We start from the raw sequence: 21487 nt of genomic DNA, 5'->3' as shown, positions 1-21487 counted from the left end.
TGTGTGTGTGTGTGTGTGTGTGTGCGCGCGCGCGCGCGCGCGCGTGTTGTCACACATACACACAAATTAGCTGCATCGCCTTTTTTCTTCTTGCATATAAACCCATTCATTCAAGCACAATTTTTTTTCGTAATTTGTTACATTCTTCAAGGTATTAACATTAAAGATTCCATAAAAACTCCATCCAGGAGGTTTCTATAGGTAAAGGTAAGCACTGCGGCAGTAATAATACCATATTTAGAAAATGTACTCTTGGTACTTAAGTACTTTTAAAAACAAGTACTTCAGTACTTCTACTTAAGTAAACATCTGACTGCAGTACTTTTACTTGTACTTGAGTAAAATTTAACAAGCGGTATCTGTACTTTTACTTAAGTAATGAAGCTGTGTACTCTGTCCGCCTCTGCTCTTATGACGACCACAGGTGTGGTATCATACAAAGGGAGAAATGCTGGTTGGTGGCATATGCATATACTGAAGGTACTGAGTGTGTGTGCGTGTGCATACAGTATGTGGATTGGTTACCTGTATTTTCAGCAGATAAGGTACTGAATAGTCAACAAATTTCCTTCAGGACAATAAAGTCTCTTATCTTAGTCATTAAAATATTAGATCATTTATGTAATTATATTAGTTAACTAATACAGATATTACGGTGCAGGTGGCAGTGGTTGACTAGCTTCACACCGCAAGCACCGCAAGACAAAAACATAAATTGTAAATCCAACATTGTGTGATTGTTTATGTGCCGGAAAGGGAGGGAGAGATGATTTTTTTTAATTCAAAAAATGTGTTCATTTAAATGAAACAGAATCATGAAGCAAAATCCGACCATTTCTGAACACAGATGACATGTAATAGTCATCAATGTCAATGCATTTTTGTATTTTAAAAGTGAAAATTTTCCACTGAGAATAAATATCAACTTAGGCAGTTGACCTGATCGGAGCTTTTCAAACATAGTTTTGGGAACTTTGTCAGTCAAGAATTGGTCATCTTCTAGTGGCACATTTTGAGTCATGAGGTCATAGGATCTCAGTCCATATTGTAGTCATATTAACTCATATTACCTTGAAGTTATTTTTTTCTTTGGATCATTTAAATTGAATGCCCGGGGCACAAAGAGCTGTTCAAAGATGCAATATACTGTACCTGCTCTAATTATATCTCTCTAATTTGTCAGCTATCATGCTTATCGTTAGAGGAAAGGATCACTGCAGATACTTTACTTGGGGTGACCATTGACGGTTCTTTACTGATGGGAGTGGTATTTTCCAAGAGGACAATGGCCTCAACCATATAGGGCACAAGGGGTCATTGGGTGTTTGGGTTGGCCTCGGCAGTCACCAGTCCACCACCTCACGTTCCTCCAGCAACATTCCAAAGACTTGCACAATTTACAATAAGATGGACTGATGCTGTTCTAACAACTACTGGTAATCTTAAACAATCTATATTTCTTTGACAACCGCAAAAGATTTGTAACGGCACTGATTTGTATCTTCAGGTGCTGGAGAACAATACATCAATATCTGTCAAATTCTTTACACAAATCAAATTTATAGTCCTTCATACTCAAGATTCAACACAATGAATAGCTCATGTTTGATTCCAACCATTCTCCCAGACAGCAGAGACTTCACCTTCTCCAGTAGCAACAGGAAGTACTGAAAACAACCTCACAAACTGAGTAGACCATTTTTAATGAACAGATCATTTCATTCAAAAGAATGGATGCAACAGACAGGTATTAAATATAGGCAATTGCAAAGCAATCATCCAACGTATTTTTGGGAAGAGAGGTTTCAGCTGAGGCCATCAATGATTCACACAAACATTCACACCAATTCATTTTTTTTCCTTCATCTTCAGGGCAAAAGCTCAGCGTGTCCCACCTTACATTGCACAAGCCCTGCCTCTGAAGTGGGCAGCCAAACTGACTGGGTTGTCTACAGTCAATGTCTAACAAGAAGCTTGTCTGCCTGATGGTAAATTCAGAATGGTGTGCCTTTCATTTCCATTTAGGCTCAAGTCCGATCGCTGACACGTCTCCCCAAACACCCAGTATAAAAAAGGAGTAACACTACACCTGAAACCCACTAAATTACATATTCAAGCCTGAAGAATTCATTTTGGTGTTTGTGTGATATATCAATATGTATATAGAAATATCAATATGTCATGCCATGTTTGCCATATTGAAATCAGGTTACCGAGCTTATGCCATTTAAGATGGCAAATAATTCAAAGCATTTTGAATTCAGCAGTCATGAATATGTCATTACTGGAGGTTCAGCTGATGCATTAACTTACAAACCAAACTCGGGCTTTATAAAGTGGCTGCCAGTAATTTCAAAAGCTGTGATGATGCAAAAGGAACTTCTCCTTTCACTTGTTGGACATTTTTTTCCAATGGCTGTTTTGACCATGAAATTGAAAGTTCAGGTGCTTGAGAAGCAAATCATGAACACGCAAAGCACAAGTGTAACTAATGTATTAATCATCATTAATCATTTAATAATGGCTCGGTCCTATTCAAGCGTGCCAGTGAGTGAGGGTGAATATCAGAGCTCCGTCACCGGCACAACAGAATGCAGCCATCATTCAAGTTATCAATTACACCTGAGTTTAAGTCAAAAACGCCCAACGCCGCCAATCCATGTTGACTTTCTAATATATGGAAAGTGGGAGTCAGTAAAGTTGTGTACTGTATATGTGTGTGTACTCTAGTAATGTGTAACTGACTACAGCTTGTATTGTGAGAGATTTCCCCCACCACTGACAGCCAATAAAAAGCCCAGCCAGTCCAGAAGAGTGACAGTCTGATCAGTCCAGACACTGGCACATCAGTAATCAAACGCTGAGCTGAAGCTGCGTTTATGTCCTCCTCCTCCTCCTCTGTTGTTGCCATAGCCACCACCGCTGCGGAACCCGCTGCCACGGCCGCCTCGTCCTCCGAAACCCCTCCCTCTGCCGCCTCTAAATCCCCCGCCTCTGTCGCCACGGTTATTGTGCTGCTTCTCCTCCAGCTCGGGAAGCTCAGTGGCGATGGTCAGCTGCCAGCGACGGCCATCCTGCCAGGTGTCCTATTGGAAGGATGAAGGACGGATGAAGTAAGGACGTTAGGCTGTCGCAAGTTTACACAAGAAACACTGTCACTGTAGGCGATCCTTTACATGATTCCTTAAGACACAGCACAACACACACCCCTAACAGATGGGGTCTCACCTGAATCTCTTTGACTTTGTCAGATGGGACATCAAAGCAAACTCCCTGTTTGAAACACAGTAAGGGAGCCACAGTCAGCATTTCACTTCCACTCAGACTGAAAGGTCAGTCAATGCACATCAGCCTCAGACCAACAATAGCCGCTCACATTTCATTCTAATCAGTTGTTGTGCTGTTAACCGTTTATCTACAATGTCTAATTTGGCTGGTGGGGTTCAATTCACAAACAAATTGTGGAGGATTTGTTGGGGTTTTCCAATAATGTATTTTTTCCATTTGCTATTTTGTCAGTTGACGTTCCCCTTAGTTAACTCCAATAACATTCATGTAGCAATCAGAGACCATGTTCAATGCTCTTGCTCAGATTTGCTCTGCTTCCTCTTAGAAATGTGCACAATTGAATGTAATCTTCTCTGTGCAAAGATGAATCACATCGAACTGGGCTTTGCCATCGTTAAGCAATGCTGCAGGCCAAAACATGCGTCAAAATCGGCTGTACCTTATCTACATCATCTGCACTTTGTCAGGGCCCATAGTATTTTAAGTTATGTGTTTAATTGTGTACAACTGAGCTCCACAGAGTACAGCCGAGTTTGACCAGGCTGGGCCAAATGGTGCCAAAGTAAGATTTCCAGTACGTTGTTGAATAAGAGAAACAGCAGATTTAGATGTGTGTTGCAGTGTTTGCAAATATGTGTCCAACAGCATGTCAAATCTTTTTTCATGTACGTACTGCTTTGCCTTTGAGGAAGGTCATCCTTTGAATTCGCTCCTCCGCATCGTCTCCGAGCTGTTCTTTGATAGTTCTCCAGGCATAGCCCAAAGTCTGCATCTCCTGAGAACACACCAACTGCAGAGTGGTGTAACCCTGGAACAACATGCAGGATAGCATAAGTTAAAGCACAACAACAACAAAACCACAAAACACACAATCTATGTGGAAGACAAACTGCACAATACGAAAACTACACCTGGGGCTACCGAGGCTGTTTGTACTCGCCACACAGGTGGACAGACAGAAACTGCACAATTGTACTGTTGTGTATTGCATGTGTAATGCTTTGGGAGATGTGTTCGTGCGTTTGACTCACGGCGTCAGAGTTGAGCAGTGACCTCTGTTCTAGGCTGGTGGCTCCAGAAATATGGGCCAGTGCGGCAGCAAGAGATTCCACAGCTCCCTTCTCCTCAATCAGCTTCTCGGCAGACGCTCTGAAGTAGCCGATAGCTGAAGGTGGAACAGAGTCCAGGAACCTGTGTGGACAGAAGGACATTAATGCCACGCGTCACATTAAGTTCTCCGCTTTTTGGAAACTTGCTCCACTTGGAACTGCACTCCATTGGCTATGGCAGATCCTGTGACTGGGGAAACTATGCAGGCATGTCCAACACAACCTCTCCATGCAGACACAAAGACACCTTTACACTGGTTACACAGGCCTCTTACTGTTCTAGTGATTCTTAAAAAATATGGTTGCCAAAAATCACCCACCTGACAGCATCCTTGCTTGATGATTTGATTATGTCGTTGGCAGTGGGAACGCCGACTCGTCTGAATGTGATGCCCTGATTAAACACAGATAAAATGTAAGTTTGATTACCACTAGGTTGGAGTCATAGAACATCCAGAAAATGTCCATGTTTAGTTTTCTGAACATGCCCCCACAACATGTCCCTTTTCTTCCTCCATTAAAACTTATATTTTCGAATTCCCATCCGAGTTACGTCTCCTCCAACACCTCAGACCGAAGGTAAAAGGACACTTACAGCTTTGTGTTCAACGTAGCGCAGCTGCTCCTCCTCTTTCCTCTGGTAGAAACAGATGCAAACGCCGGCCCGGCCGGCTCGCCCCGTACGCCCTGAACGGTGGATGTACGACTCCACATCCTGAAAGCGGACAGAGATAGCGACGGGCATTCAGATGTAGGATACATACATGACTCATCATTTCTGCAATATTATTAACTGGTGAAGATCCATGATTGAAATTCCTTCACAGAGAATAGTTCTGCATTAACTGTAGCTAATCTACGTCACACGATGACAACATCACACCTTGGGTGGGGAGCACTGGATCACCAGGTCTACCTCTGGGATATCTAACCCACGGGCGGCAACGTTGGTGGCCACCAAAACCTCGAAACCTCCATTCCTGAAGCCCTTCAGCGTTATCTCTCGCTGTTTCTGAGGTATGTCACCGTGCAGAGACTGGGAACTCTGAAACGGACAAGAAATTAAGTCTGAGAAAAGAAATTCACAGCAAGACTTTCCAAAATTTCATTACAGCAATCACACTTCTGTAACTGCAAGCTTTTGACAAACGACACCTCTCTCACCTGTTTGATGGATGTATTCATGGAAAGTTCATTGGCTTCCTTCTTGGTCTCACAGAAGACTATGGTTCTACCGTGGCTGCCGCTGTACACCTGGATCACATCCCCTATTACTGCCGCACGCTGTGACCAGTGGCAGGTGATGGCCAAATGCTGGGGGGGGAACCAGGCAGTGAGAAAAAAAGGAGTCCACTCAACCTGCTTCAGTATTTACATTACCTTTGAGCCTAATGTAGCAATTTCACTTGTTCAATAAATGAACTCATTATTGGACTGTGAATTTACTTTAGGACAACACACACATGTGCCACTTACTTCCACAGTTGTTGCTGCTTTCTGTGTTTTCTTCCCAATCAGGTCAACATGTTTGCACTCTGGTCTCATGTATTTCTTGGCCACCTCATAGACCCACATGGGGCAGGTGGCTGAAAACAGCAGAGTCTGAGGGTTGGAGTCCTCATCTGGAGGAAAAACAAGTATACACACACACACAAACATAAATTGGCGGGAGTTCCTTTGAGAATGCAGTCATTCCACACCTACTGGAAGGGGAAGAACAGATTCACTCAAACACAGACTGCACCTTTCTTGTACGATGACGCCAAGATTTCTTCAACCTGCTCTGCAAAGCCCATGTCCAGCATTTGGTCCACTTCATCCAGGACAACGTGCTTGACTTTGGACAGGTTCAGCTTGTTGTTCTGCAGGTGGTCCTTGATACGGCCGGGGGTTCCGACCAAAACATCTATTCCATTACGGATAGCATCAACTAGATAAAAACAGACAGAACATATTTAATGCAGTAAAATCAAAAACACGCAAAGAACATGATCTTCCTGTTATGCACTTGGCAGTTAGATTTACCCAAGAAAGGTCAGGCAGAAATAAGTATTCAATATCCCTATGTCAACATACAATTCATTAAATGGAAAACTGAATTTGTAATATACTCGTTCAAATGTGTGTACAAGACATACTCTGTGGCATGTATGAGCTGCCTCCATAGAAACAGGCAATGGCCACTTTCTTGGCGACGTCTTTGAAGTCCTTAGCGACCTGGATGGCGAGCTCTCTGGTTGGGGTCAACACTAAAACCTGGAGAGAGAAAACGAGCGTGCTGAGCAGGAACAAGAGAGAGAGAGAAAGAGAGATGCGACCGACCCTGGCTCACTGTTTCCAGCAAAATTGGCGTCTGTGTGTGTGTGTGTGTCTTTACCTTGGGAGCTCTGCCTCTAGTCCGCTCCGCCGGATCCGCCTGGAGCTTCTCCACTAAGGGGATGGCGAAGGAGAAAGTCTTCCCTGTTCCTGTTCTGGCCTGAGCAATTACATCGTGTCCGTCGTACACAGAATCAAACGTCTTCGTCTGAATGTCAAACAGGTACGAGACTCCCCTCGCTGAGAGAGAGAGAGAGAGAGAGAGAGGGAGGGAGGGGGGAAGGGGGGGGGAGAGAGGCCGAGAGAGGTAAGGAGAAGGGAAACAGAATCGATTGCATGTTGTCATTTCAAGCATGCCATTACATAATTCTGGTGTTTACCTTTTAGCTTTTCAATTGTGCATTGGGAGATTCTGAAGTTGGAGAAGGCCCCTTCCTTTTGCTCTGGTGTCTCCTAAAAAAGATTATTTAAAAAAAATTCACCTTAAAAACACACTCTAAGTATTCCTTTCAACACCCACAGAGGCAAAAATACAAGCACTAACTTTTCCTTTTCCTTACCGTCTCTTTTTCGCTGTCACTGGCCGACTCATCACTCGACTGGGCTGGTGTCTGGATGGGTGTCTGGATTGGGGTGTTTGGGTTGGAATGTCCGTTGATCGGAGTCAGGCTGCCGTTGGTTGGTGCCTCAGCGGCTGTTTTCTTCTGCTTCTTTTTCTTCTGAAAACATCAACAGAACAGTGAGGCATCGCAACAGAGAGAGGAACTTGTAGAATTGCAACGCTGCCGTTTGTCACCAGTCGTCGTCCTACTCAGCGGGTTTCAATCATCCTCCTGAAATCACAGAGCACTGACCTCTGAGTCTGCTCCATTAATCTTCTTGCTCTTCTTCTGTGGTGTTACGTCCTCTTCAGTGTTGCCATTAATGTCTGTGGCCCCGTTGGTTTGGCCATCTACTTGGTCTGCTGCTAGTTTGTCTTTTTTCTTTTTCTTCTTTGGTGCTGGAGGTTCACAGTCGGGCTCCAGCTCTACTTCTTGCTGCTCCGGCTCTACTTCTTGCTCCTCCAACTGCTTCTTCTTCAGTTTCTTGGCCTCCTTGTTTTTCTTCTAATTATTTTTTTTTTTAGAGAAATTAAGTTAGTTGGCTACAAACGCTGGGCTATCGATTTAGTCAGCTTATCTTCACAGGAATAAACCTCAGGACAAGCAAACAGCCAAACATTTAGCAGACATGCAGCCCATCTGTTATACTTGTGTGAGACGTAGGGCTGCGCAATCAAAATATGACCATGTGCAATTATTGAACTGTGAAATGTGGCAAAATAACCAATTAATATCTGGATTTGCCAGGAAGGAAGAAGCCTTTTGGCTTTTTTTGCTGAATATTTTTTTGCTAAATATTTCTATTGAAGAAAGCATCTGACATAACAATGAGCATATGTTATGAAACACACAGTTTATCTACTCCATTAACTTGGACTTGTATAAAATAATAAATCGATTATTAAATGTTAATATAACAACACAATTAAGGTTGAGGTGTGAGTATAAACAACTAGATTTTAAAGGATAATTAATTGTATTCTTAGTTTTGTGTTGTAATTAAGTTAATAGTTAACAGTGCCATATCAGGGTGACTATGCGTGTTGAACCTAAAACTACATTAGTTAGTCAGGTGACATGTTTATCATATTGTAGATCAAGACGAAATATTTTCCAGAGTTATCGCAATATGTTTTGGCAAAATCGTGCAGCCCTGGTGAGAAGCACATGCATCAGCAACAGCAAATGTCTCATTGGTATATAATGTGTAATCTGGTCATCAAATAAGAGGAGAATTCATGAGGAGGAGCGAGTGGGATGGAACCACAAAACAAGAGGAAACCCGTATTCTCTTAACATACTGACCAACAGTATAATGGAGGAGTGGACCTTTAAGGGTCGTCTACAGAAAAGTCTCCAGCCACAATGTCACATTTAATGACTTTACCAGTAGGCCTTAAAATGAGTTTAAAGATTATAATCAAGTTAATCCAAAGTAATCTTAACATTTTCGTGGGCTATCGCTCTGTACCACAACAACTGTCCAAAAATGATTTTAACTTAAACCAAACAGTCCAAACTGTTGTCTTCTCTCTTTGTTTTGTATGCTGAGGCTCGGCAGCCCAGCTTAATAACACGTCATCACGTACGACGCAGACATACACACCAGTTAAAGGGCGCGCACACCGCCTTAGAGGGAGCCACATGGTGTACCGGTCTGCTCACAAACACGTGGGCCGTCCACGTGATGTTTTATCGCGACTGCGTTGTTGCGCGTGTGTATGTGTGCAAACATGCTCCTTTCAACGAATCACATAAAACTAACTAATGTCGTTCGAGACTTAACTTGTTTTTTATATAATACTACAATATTACTTTTCACGTGTGCCGATACTGCTGCGACACGTATTTGCCTGAGGATAGCATGTAGCAAGCCGATTAGCGTGCCTCATGTTATAAGGCATGGATGCTAGCCGGACTAGCTAGCTGATTTAACTGGTCTCTACACAGCGACGCGGCTCGGTTTGCTCACCTTCAGGGCTTTAACCTCCTCGGCAGTGTCTGTGTCCGCTTCCATGACGTGGTCTTCGCTTTCAAATATGATTTTTGACGGCATTTCTCTCCCTGTTGGAACCCCTCAGCGTGGACACACTTGCGTACTCACGAGAACGCGGATAGAAAAGGAACGCACAAGGGCGCGCGCGGCGGCGAGGGGGAGTTCGCGCACCACACATAGAAATTGATTATATAGATCAGCATGACATGACAGAACAGCACCTAAATGTTTTCAGGAGGGTGAGCACCACTACTGTTTTATGAGTTTGTACAGTAGTTATAATTGTTTTAGGAGGATCCCTTCAAGGCATTATAATGCAGATTTTTTTATTATAAATACTGCCCCTTTTTGCTCCATGGTAGAATCAAAGGAAGAAAAGGCAGCAGAAATAATAATATTCCACTGAACAATAAAGAAAAGAAAAACAATACAAAACTCTTGTGGAAATGTATTGTTTCCACTTCCAAGTCTTCAGGCAGTCTGGTGTTAGTCAAACCAGTGGAACTCCATGCTGCAGTTTGACTCTTGGAGAAAGTCAATTTAACAGCTCTACCTACTGTTAAGGTTCAGTTAAATCTCTGGTGTATTTGGAGAGCAGCACTGTTGCAAAAGTGCTCAAGTATTTTTTTGAGAGAAGAAAAACAGGTTTTATCTTCACCGTCACCTGAGTGATTCATATAAGCCTCAGGTCTGCCCAGGAAGGGCCTATGGGGTCAATTGCCCAAAGTGTTATAAAATAATTACTTCACTTAACCAAAATATAGAAATTGGGCCAAAAATCATCAACTAAGCTATAATAATTAATCAAGCTTGCAAATTCCCCTGCCTGGAGAGTAATACAGGATTATTTTGTGTTAAACGGGTGCAACAAATGGGTAATTTGTTAGACTTTCAACATGTCTGCTGATGCTGTCCTACTGTGGAGATCTACATAGAACTAGAATTGTAAACAGTGTGGATCAATCCAAATTACATCCATTTTCTTAAGGGCATTTGCATTTCTACAACATAAGCTGAAACTTCTCGCTCAGGGTTGAAGTATCTCGGCATCAATGTGACACGTACTGTACCGTTTGCGTGTCGACGATTAGTGCCTTCATTTGGGGTGAGAAGACTCCAAGGATCCCCGAATCACTATTACAAAGATGTAACTTTTCTCTGCCTCTTCTCTCAACCATGGCATTATTATTCATCAGCAACAACACTAAACACAAGTTGACTGTATAAGTCGTAAGCTCAAGTCACCGTCTCCTCGTCTCCTTGTGCATTTTGCCCACTTGTATCAACATTTCCGAGGTCTCCATTCCACTTTCCCCTTTCTCTTTCTTTTTTCGTTACTTCCCTTCTCTCTGTCAGTGGCGCCACGGGGGGGGGGGGGGGGGGGGATATATACCCAAAAGTGGCAAATAGAAGCTCACTCAACACACCTGTTCATCTCTTTCTTCTAAGATGAAGAAAACAAACTCAAGGATGTAGTATCTGGAAAGAAATTGCTGCAAAATAATCACTGAAGCTAAAAGCACAATCCGTTTCCTTTATCCCACTTCCTAGGTTGCATATTTTTATGTACTGTACATCCTAATGTGAGGTGTAGGTGATGTCACATTATCAAGTCTTTCTCTCTCTCTCTCTCTCTCTCTCTCTCTCTCTCTCTCTCTCTCTCTCTCTCTCTCTCTCCCCTCCCTCTCTCCCCCTCCTCTCTCTCTCACTCTTTCTAACATTTCCCTCATTAGAGCTGTACAACTTTATGGCAGAGCTGCTGAGCATTTAACACAGGCTTTTTTACTTCGATTAATTAGTAGGAATCGGAATTTGTGGAAAAAACGCACAGTGTTGTGTTTAGTGTGATAAGTGTTGATATGTCGCTCTGTGGTCCAAGGAAGCAGATTTTGGTATTTTTTCTCTTCATTCTTGGGTAAGACTTTCCAACAAGTTTGTTCAATTTCATTCATTTCTGTTTTTAGGATTCTTATACAATTTTTAAGTACTTATGTTTGATATTCCTTAATTCAATGATATTACTTATTTCAATCGTTACTATATTATTATCATTTATTATTATTATTATTTTTGTCTATTTGTTTTTATTGAAGCAAACATTTTACATGACATTGCGCATACAATTGTGGGATATTTTAGAGATAATTTTTTATACAGAAACAGGGGGAAGAGGAAAGAGAGAGAAAGAAGGAAGGTTGTATTATTAATGGTATTGTTGTTGTTAAACTTTATACGTAGACCCTGAGGTAGAATACAAGTACGGTAGATTGAAATTGCAATGATCTCATAGTGATACAGTGTTTACAGGAGGATGTCAAACAGCAATGTAGGGTAGTACAAATCGCATCATAGGCTGTGGTTCAGAGAAGGAGAGAAGAGAGAAACAAAAAAACAAAGAGTACATCCCAACCCCGCAGCCACACAACCCCGCATCCATACAACCCCGTCCACGACCTGGTAATGTTCAAGACTTCGCCAAGTGGGACCATCTCTGAGATTTACAGCCGTATTCTGGACCTTGGGGACGTTTCTAATTCGAAAACACTGGCTACCTGGGAGACTGAGCTTGAACTCAATCTAGACATAGACTGGTGGGACGAAGTCATACGCAATCTACACACTGCCTCATCCTGTGGTCGTCTCGCTCTCATCCAGTTCAAGGTCGTACACAGGTTCCATTTTTCTTAATCCAGATTGGCCAAAATGTACACAGACGTAGATGACAAATGTAATAGATGTTCGATGCCTCACTGTAACCTAAGCCACATGTTTTTTCTCTGCCCCAGGCTCCTCAACTACTGGGCGGGTTACTTCAACCCACTGTCCAACATATTGGGAATGCAAGTTCAACTCTCCCCTCATATTGCCATCTTCAGTACTCCATAAATATGACCTACGCCAATTTAACACCCCACAAAGGGAAATGATCATGTTCACCTCTTTGCTCACTAGACGATGCCTGCTCCTGCATTGGAAATCCCTCCCTCTTTTTCGCAATGGCTGAAAGATAAAATGTATTTTCTTAAACTCAAGAAAATCAAGTACACTGTGAGGGGCCACACTAATAAATTCTATCAGAGATGGCAACTGTTTCTCACTTACTTCACAGATTTACAGGCTATGCCAGACCAGTGACTGATTACCAGAACACCCAACAGTTCCTTTTTATTTTTTCATTTTATTTTACATCCCAGGCAGGCCAGGACGGGGTTGTGTTGGGTGGGGTTTCTGGGTGGGATGTCCTCTCTTGGTTTCTTTCTTCTCTCTCTCTCTCTCTATCACAACCTATGATGCAATTTGTGCTAGCCTACATTGCTGTTTGACATCATCCTGTAAAAACTGTATTTACCCTATGACATCATTGCAATTCCAATCTACTTGTAGTCTACCTCAGGGTCTTTGTATAAAGTTTTAACAACAACAATAGTAGTGATAATACAACCTCCCTTCTTTCTCTCTATCTCTCTCTCTCCTCTTTCCCATGCACAATGTCATGTACAATGTTTGCTTCAATAAAAACAAATTGCAAAAAAAAAATCCATACAACCCCGTCCTGCCCGCCTGGGATGTAAAATAAGATGAAAAAAATAAAAAGGAACTGTTCGGTGCTCTGGTAATCAGTCACTGGTCTGGCATTATTTCTTTTTTTTGCTGAATATGTTTATTGATGAAAGCATTTTACATGACTTCATGCATGCAGCTATGAAATATTCTGGAAAGTTTTTAGAGGGGACAGAGAGGGGGAGAAAAAATAAAAAGAGAAATAAAGATGGATATGAACAAGGATATGAACAAGGATATGATATGTGATACCAGACTGTTTGTGCAGAAGGACCTTACCTGTACAGTTGGGTTGACTGTCAAATATTTGACCAGTAATTGTGTAACAGTGGGAAGAAGGAGACATTTGGCTGAGGTGACAATGTGGGTTCAAACATCACATGCTGAAAAGGTAAACAGTATGTGTGTGAAAGTACATCTGTGTATGTGTTCATTGATTTGCAGATGAAACTTTTACTGATGCCCTGGTAACCATTCTCTGGTTTTCCTCTGGTAATCTATATGAGCAATGAGCAAGGCACCGAACCCCCAACTGCTCCATGGGTGCTGTATAATGGCTGCCGTGCACCCCCTCTGTAATGCATGTCTTTGTGTGTGTGATATGTAAGAGGGGGTGCAAGACAAATTTCAATTGTGTGTGATTTGATTGTGAATTGCATGTAATATGACAATAAAAAGTATATCTCTATCTCAACGTCTGAAATCCTCCTCCTGCTATTTGGAAATATACCAACAGGCTTTTTCAAAAATGGCCCACAGGCCCTGAAGACTGCAGTCATCAAGCCACTCTTAAAAAAGAATAATGTAGACAAGTCGTTGATGAACAATTACAGGCCCATATCAAACCTCCCGTTCATGAGTAGGCAGTAGCTCAGTCGGTAGAGCTTCCGATTGGGAACCGGAGGGTCGCCAGTTCGAGTCCCTGCCGAGGTGCCCCTGAGCAAGGCACCGAACCCCCAACTGCTCCCCCCTCTATAATGGGTGGTAATGTAATGTAAGTCGCTTTGGATAAAAGCGTCTGCGCTGCTGCTCGAGTCCTCACTAAGACCAAGAGAGTGGATCACATCACTCCAGTTCTAAGGTCACTGGCTTCCTGTCCGCCAAAGAATTGACTTCAAAATACTGCTGCTGGTTTACAAATCACTGAATGGTTTAAGGCCAAAATACGTGTCTGATCTCCTGCTAGATTATGAACCATCCAGACCTCTCAGATCGTCGGGTTCGGGTCTGCTTTCTGTCCCCAGAGTCAAAAGTAAACATGGAGAAGCAGCATTCAGTTTTTATGCCCCACATATCTGGAACAAACTCCCAGAAAACTGTAGGTTAGCTGCAACGCTCACATCTTTTAAATCAAGTCTGAAGACTTTTCTGTTAGCTGCTGCCTTTAATTAAGCAAAATCCTCTTTCACTGCACGGTAACCTACTGTAACCACCTGCTTTATTCAGTTTTAGCTTGCTTTAATATGCTTTAATTTTGATGTTTATTTAAATTTTTATTTTTTTCATATATATATTTATTTATTATTTTTTAATGCTTTTATTTATTACCATTATTTCTTTTACCTTAATTTAATTACCTGTTTTATTCTGTTTTAGCTTAGAACCCGGTGGCCTCTTCAGGGGGAAGTTAGAAATAAGTGGAAAACCTTTGCGAGATAAGGTATTCCATCTTATTCAAAATAGAGATAAAATAGAAATCCTACTCCTGAGTCTTCTCAATTGTCAGGCATTGTCGAACTCGGTGGCTTACACAAAAAGAAAAATCCTTGTTGGACAAGGTAACTGGTTCTGGAATAAGTGGTAATAAAAGAGAAATCCTTGTTGGACAAGGTAACAGGTTCTGGAATAAGTGATAATCCCTGTTGGACAGGGCAATTTATTCAAAAGGTAATTCCTTGTGGGACAAGGCAACCTGTGGTAATCCTTGTTGGACAGGGCATACTCAAAAAGAAAAATCCTTGTCGGACAAGGTAACCGGTTCAGAAATAAGTGAGAATCCCTGTTGGACAGGGCAATTTATTCAAAAGGTAATAAAATGTTTTATTCCGGGGCAAACTAATAGAAAAGGAGACATAAATCTGAGTAAAACAACTACGGGGGAAACTATTTTTCTTTATTTTATCCTTTACCTTTTTGTAAATGTCCTTTTTAGTTTTAATTTTCTTTACATTTTTCTGTTTTTCTTGTATATAACTGTCCTTTTCTTTTTCTGATGCTTTTATTTTATTTTATTGTAAAGCACTTTGAATTGCTTTGCTGCTGAAATGTGCTATATAAATAAAATTGCTTGCGTTGCGTCGCAAATCAAAAAGTTTGCCCACCCCTGTACTACGGGCTTAACAGAATTTTGTTAAAGGGCAAGGTTTTATAGTTGATCTGTATCAAAAAAGAGCAGGGCACTACAGATTTTACTACAGGCAATATAACTCTTATGACAGGGAGTGGTTGTTCTATCTCAACACCCTCTTTCTGTATCACAAAGATCTCCAAAATGTCCTATAACTGCATGTACACTGTCATGTCAGAGGTTTGCTTCAATAGTGTGCTTAACCTTTCTTGTCATCCTTCTCTCTTTCTCTCACTCCCTCTCTCTCTCCCTCCCTCATCCCTGTCCTGCATGCTCTATTCCTCAATCCATGACTTCATATGTTTTGCCCTGCATGCCTTTGCACCTCTGGATGATCCCACTGGAAGTTCCTATTGCACACCCAGCCATTCGTGGAGAGGGAATGTCTCATGGAATTGCCTCTCCTGAGGTTTCTTCCTTTTTACCTTATCCCCCCCCCCCCCTGAATCAGGGGTGGCAATCAACTGGAGTCAAGATGAGTTGGCATGGCTTTCAGAAACAGTCAATTGTAAAAGTTCAGGTTTGCAAGCAAAACCAGAAGTGCAGGAAGGGGATGAAGACATCCTGCAAGGAAGTGATGCAAATACTCACAGGTCCTTGGCACCATGGGGCCAGGCAGTGCAGAGCTTTGTTGGCAGGACGTGTAACTGCAGGGATTCAGAAACAGAGAAGTGCGGAGAATGAGTGGGTCAACATGAGTGAGTCAACATGCCACTCAACATGCCAGTTTCTTAGTTACTGTAGTGACCGTTTATACAAAAAAGGCTGTCCCTTTGTTGGTCACATTGTTGGTGGTTCTTCGACGCTTGTTGAATTGCAAGAAAGGAAATCCAAAGAGGTCCAGGCAAAGTTCAAATAATAATGTTGGTTTATTAATAAGTAGGTCCTATAGGGTTTGCATACATAACTTAGATCAATAAAGACTGAAACTTGAATTATGATCGGGAGCAGCTCCCTAAGTCTATCCTCAGCCTACAGCAAGCCAGCAAGGTCAAAAGCTGTGTGCTCCCAGTCAGCCACGCCTCCTACTGGTCACTCTCCTATTTAATGGCCGTATGACCTGTAGAGGGCACAAATTCTCAGAACATGGAAATAAAGACAATGATAAGAACAACTTATGATAAATGGCAAAATGGCTCCTACAGTTACACTTGTGCAATCCAACGCAATCCTATCCAACGTCTTGACAGGAGATAGGAGACAGAGTCACTGGCGTGTTCCCAAAAGTGTACAAGCTTCCTAGATATGTAGATAGATATACTGTACCCCGATAACTTATCAAACTCTTTGAAATTTTAATAGACTCAACTTTGCCCTTTTTCTCTCCAGACTAAAATATGCCCAACCAAGCACACAGAAAGGGTAAAATACTCTAAAAACTTGAATTAATTGATTTGTTTACTGTATAGTTTTTTGCATTGCATTAATTGCTTATTTACTGGTGGGCAACTACTCTTACTGCAGGTTTAAAAGAGTGCATGTCAATAATTATTGTCAGTTGAACAGATTACTAGTAAAAATGGCCTTTTAATCTGACACATTTGACCCCTTCTCGCTCACAGTAAAACCTGTATTTTGGTGGACATCTAAAACTGTCCAATTAAGGACACAAAAATCTGTCTTTGTGTTTGCGATAAGATGTGATTTGATCAAGCAGAAATACAAAAGCACAAATTTATGGCAGGAATATCATCAAGTTGCCATGTGGCACCGAATGTGCTGAAACACAACCGTTGCTGCATCATTCCACCCAGCTTCCAGCTGCACAACAAAAGAATTGCTGTAATATAAGTGAATGACTGACCTAAAACACACCAGGGGCGGATACGTCGAGGACATGTTCAAGCTCGTCAAGTAATTATCAAAGAAAAAAATCCTAGGCAATAATCTATCACTTATCACTTACATGATAGTTTTCACATGCTCAATAGTGCCTCCAAAGACTAATAAAGTGAACTTGATGTGTCAGTTTTGTGGCGACCCTCTTTAAACCAATCAGAAATGACCCAGGTTGTACTTGCAATTTGGGGCAATGCAGGTGGCAAACTGTGCCTCCTATAGACCCCTATCCCTTTTAAACGCTGATGTTAAGATCTTGGCCAAAACCATCGCCTTTAATGGCTTTATTAAAGGCGACAATTATTTTTTAACACTTGCACCTTTCTTAATAAATTTTCGACTCCTCTCACTCGGTTACTTCACCAGAGATTGTAATCTCCCTGGACGCTGAAAAATCCTTTGACAGGGTAGAATGGGAATACTTATTTGCAGTACTGAAGCAATTTGGCTTCGGAAACAAATTCAGCAGCTGGATCAGATTATTATACTCATCACCACAGGCCAGTGTCCACACAAACAATATTCGTTCAGACTACTTCACACTACAACGGGGACCCGCCAGGGCTGCCTCCTATTTCCACTCCTCTTTGCCCTGGAAATCGAACCATTGGCCATCTCATTACAGTCTTCCACTCTCTTTAAAGGTGTTATCCGTAATGGTATCAACACAGACTATCGCTATATGCGGATGACTTGTTGCTCTACCGAACTGACCCCATATCTAGTTTCCAGCTGTCCTGTCGATCCTTGACGCATTCAGCAGTTTCTCTGGCTACAAAGTCAACATTTCTAAGAGCGAATGTTAACCCATTAATAAGTTTGCAATTCCGCCAAACAGACCGCCCCTTTAACCTCAGTAGCTCGGGGTTTAAGTATCTCGGCATCAATGTCACCCCTTCGTTCTCTAACCTCCTGCCTGCCAACTATACCGCGCTCACTACAACCCTGAAAACTGACTTTCTTAGATGGAACAGTTTACCGCTCTCCTTAATTGGGAAAATAAACGTGATCAAAATGAATGTTCTACCCAGATTCCTTTACCTGTTTCAATCTCTTCCTCTATTCCTTCTCGAGTCTAAGGAAGTACATTGTATCCTTAAGCCATTGCGAAATAGAGGGAGGGGTGAGGGAGGAGTAAGCGTCACCTGGCAAGCAAAGAGGTGAACATGATGATTTCCTTTTGTGGGGTGTTAAAACGGTGTAGGTCATACGGAGTACCGAAGATGGCCATATATACAAATTCAACCCTCCCCTTATATTGCCATATTTGGTACTCCGTATGACCTACACCGTTTTAACACCCCACAAATGGAAATCATCATGTTCACCTCTTTGCTTGCCAGACGACGCCTGCTCCTACATTGGAAATCCCTCACCCCTCCCTCTATTTCGCAATGGCTTAAGGATACAATGTACTTTCTTAGACTCGAGAAAATCAAATGCACTATGAGGAACCACACTGATAAGTTCTATCAGAGATGGCAACCTTTCCTCTCCTATTTCACAGATCTACAGGCTATGCCAGACCAGTGACTGATTACCAGAACACAGATCAGCTCCTTTTTATTTTATTTTATCATTTTATTTTGCATTTCAGGCAGTCCAGGACGGGTTTGTGTGAATGCGGGGTTGTGTGACTGTGGGGTTGGGTGGGGTTTCAGGGTGGGATGTCCTCTCTCTGGTTCTTTCCTTTCCTGTTTATTTCTCCCCTATCTTTCTCTCTCTCTATCACAACCTATGATGCGATTTGTACTAGCCTACATGACAAACTCAGGGATGTATCTGAAGAAATCGCCACAAAAAAATCACTGAAGCTAAAAGCAAAGCTGCACAATCCGTTTCCTTTATCCTGCTTCCTGGTTTGCATTTTTTTATGTACTGTACATCATAAGGTGAGTCACATTATCAAGTCTTTTTTTCTCTCTCTCTCTCCCTCTCTCTCTCTCTCTCCCTCTCTCCCTCTCCCCCTCTCTCTCTCTCTCTCCCTCCCTCCCTCTCTCCACCCTCCTCTCTCCCCCCTCCTCTCTCTCTCACTCTTTCTAACATTTCCCTCAGTAGAGCTGTAGAACTATATGGCATAGCCACTGAGCATTTCACACAGGCTTTTTTACTTCGATTAATTAGTAGGAATTGGAATTCGTAGAATAAACGCACTGTTTTGTGCTTTAGTGTGATAAGTGTTGATATGTCGTTCTGTGGTCCAAGGAAGCAGATTTTTGGTATTTTTTCTTCCCTTCTCTTCATTCTGGGGTAAGACTTTCCAACAAGTTTGTTAAATTTCATTCATTTCTGTTTTTAGGTTTCTTATTCAATTTTATGTTTGATATTCCTTGATATTCCTTGATTCAATGATATTACTCTATTTCATTAGTTACTAAATTATTATTATAGATTGTCAGGTTCGAGTCTGCTTTCTGTCCCCAGAGTCAAAAGTAAACATGGAGAAGCAGCATTCAGTTTTTATGCCCCACATATCTGGAACAAACTCCCAGAAAACTGTAGGTTAGCTGCAACGCTCACATCTTTTAAATCAAGTCTGAAGACTTTTCTGTTAGCTGCTGCCTTTAATTAAGCAAAATCCTCTTTCACTGCACGGTAACCTACTGTAACCACCTGCTTTATTCAGTTTTAGCTTGCTTTAATATGCTTTAATTTTGATGTTTATTTAAATTTTTATCATATATATATTTATTTATTATTTTTTAATGCTTTTATTTATTACTATTATTTCTTTTACCTTAATTTAATTACCTGTTTTATTCTGTTGTAGCTTAGAACCCGGTGGCCTCTTCAGGGGGAAGTTTATCCAGAAATAAGTGGAAAACCTTTGCGAGATAAGGTATTCCATCTTATTCAAAATAGAGATAAAATAGAAATCCTACTCCTGAGGCTTCTCAATTGTCATGCATTGTCGAACTCGGTGGCTTACACAAAAAGAAAAATCCTTGTTGGACAAGGTAACTGGTTCTGGAATAAGTGGTAATAAAAGAGAAATCATTGTTGGACAAGGTGTCGCGGGGTTCTACCTCTAACCTCCACAAAACACCAGGCGTAGTCGGAAGATAGCGTTGTGGTTCTTTTATTTCGGCCTCCAAGGTGCAAAAGATACAAAAGAAAAATGCACAGGACTGCCAAACAAAAATTACCTTACAAAACAGGTTTCACACTCTAAGGAAAAGAAAAAAGGAGTTCCTCAATAACTCTAACAGGTTTCCAATGTTTCCCAAAAACTAAACTTGACTCATTATAAAGCACGTCACTGTTACCTTCGGTGTAACCCAACCACGACTGCCCGCTCCCAGGCTGAGGCAGTCTCCTTTTATTTCCATAGCCCCTCCCACTAGGCTTTAAACAATTTCCTAAATCAATTAACCCAATTTCTACTCACAAAAACAGCAGTCACAGTTACCTTCACCTCAAATATAAATTACACAAATTATCCCTACTATATCTCATTCTACAGAAATGAAACGCAGGTCATTTGTAACTCAAAGAATGGATTCCGCAAACAAAAACAAATAATTCCCTTTCACGTCACCGTGCAAGGGCGTGAAACCATTCCATTTAAACCAAGCAAATGTGACGCCTCTGGTTGGCCAACCCACTCCGGCTGGGACATCGCGGAGCGAGCGCGCAGCGCATCTCAAGCCGCATGGTGCGTAAATGTAGGTTGCGATCACCAGTGTGCCGCTTTGGTTGCTGTGAAATTGTAACGGGGTTATTCAAACTGAGGGAGAACGGATAGGAGGGAGGGCGAAAGTGCGTGTGTGCGCTGACCAGAGTCATTGTCGGGGCCGCGCTGGCACAGTGCCGCTCCGTCACACAAGGTAACAGGTTCTGGAATAAGTGATAATCCCTGTTGGACAGGGCAATTTATTCAAAAGGTAATTCCTTGTGGGACAAGGCAACCTGTGGTAATCCTTGTTGGACAGGGCATACTCAAAAAGAAAAATCCTTGTCGGACAAGGTAACCGGTTCAGAAATAAGTGAGAATCTCTGTTGGACAGGGCAATTTATTCAAAAGGTAATAAAATAGAACTCACCTGTTTTATTCCGGGGCAAACTAATAGAAACGGAGACATAAATCTGAGTTAAACAACTACGGGGGAAACAATTTTTCTTTATTTTATCCTTTACCTTTTTGTAAATGTCCTTTTTAGTTCTAATTTTCTTTACATTTTTCTGTTTTTCTTGTATCTAACTGTCCTTTTCTTTTTCTGATGCTTTTATTTTATTTTATTGTAAAGCACTTTGAATTGCTTTGCTGCTGAAATGTGCGTTGCGTCGCGAATCAAAAAGTTTGCCAACCCCTGTACTACGGGCTTAACAGAATTTTGTTAAAGGGCAAGGTTTTATAGCTGATCTGTATCAAAAAAGAGCAGGGCACTACAGATTTTACTACAGGCAATATTACTCTTATGACAGGGAG

At 41.7% G+C, this 21487-nt stretch overlaps 1 protein-coding gene across 2 annotated transcripts; it reads right to left on the bottom strand.

Annotated features, from left to right (window-relative positions):
• Window positions 1-1686: 1686 nt before the first annotated feature.
• ddx21 (DEAD (Asp-Glu-Ala-Asp) box helicase 21) lies at window positions 1687-9449 on the bottom strand. 2 transcript variants are annotated; one of them, XM_076155429.1, is made up of 16 exons: window positions 9288-9449; window positions 7568-7819; window positions 7274-7432; window positions 7094-7166; window positions 6775-6953; window positions 6536-6653; window positions 6142-6327; window positions 5874-6019; window positions 5562-5711; window positions 5281-5442; window positions 4993-5112; window positions 4718-4791; window positions 4320-4479; window positions 3962-4096; window positions 3229-3273; window positions 1687-3086 (listed from the first exon to the last, which is right to left on the bottom strand). In XM_076155429.1, the coding sequence occupies exons 1-16, from the start codon at window positions 9369-9371 to the stop codon at window positions 2847-2849; spliced, it is 2283 nt and encodes a 760-aa protein (XP_076011544.1). In that variant the 5' UTR covers window positions 9372-9449; the 3' UTR covers window positions 1687-2846. The 2 variants fall into 2 exon arrangements, with proteins under 2 accessions (XP_076011544.1, XP_076011545.1); XM_076155430.1 differs by having other exon boundaries at window positions 7274-7429.
• Between the last annotated feature and the right edge of the window lie 12038 nt (window positions 9450-21487).

This window comes from Genypterus blacodes, unplaced genomic scaffold (assembly GCF_046128005.1).
Source record: "Genypterus blacodes isolate CSIRO-AG114 ecotype Tasmania unplaced genomic scaffold, CSIRO-AGI_Gbla_v1 ptg000067l_1, whole genome shotgun sequence".
In the NCBI taxonomy this organism is placed as follows: Eukaryota; Metazoa; Chordata; class Actinopteri; order Ophidiiformes; family Ophidiidae; genus Genypterus; species Genypterus blacodes.
The sequence above is the reverse complement of the archived record's forward strand: the minus strand, read 5'-3'. Positions and strand labels throughout refer to the sequence as shown.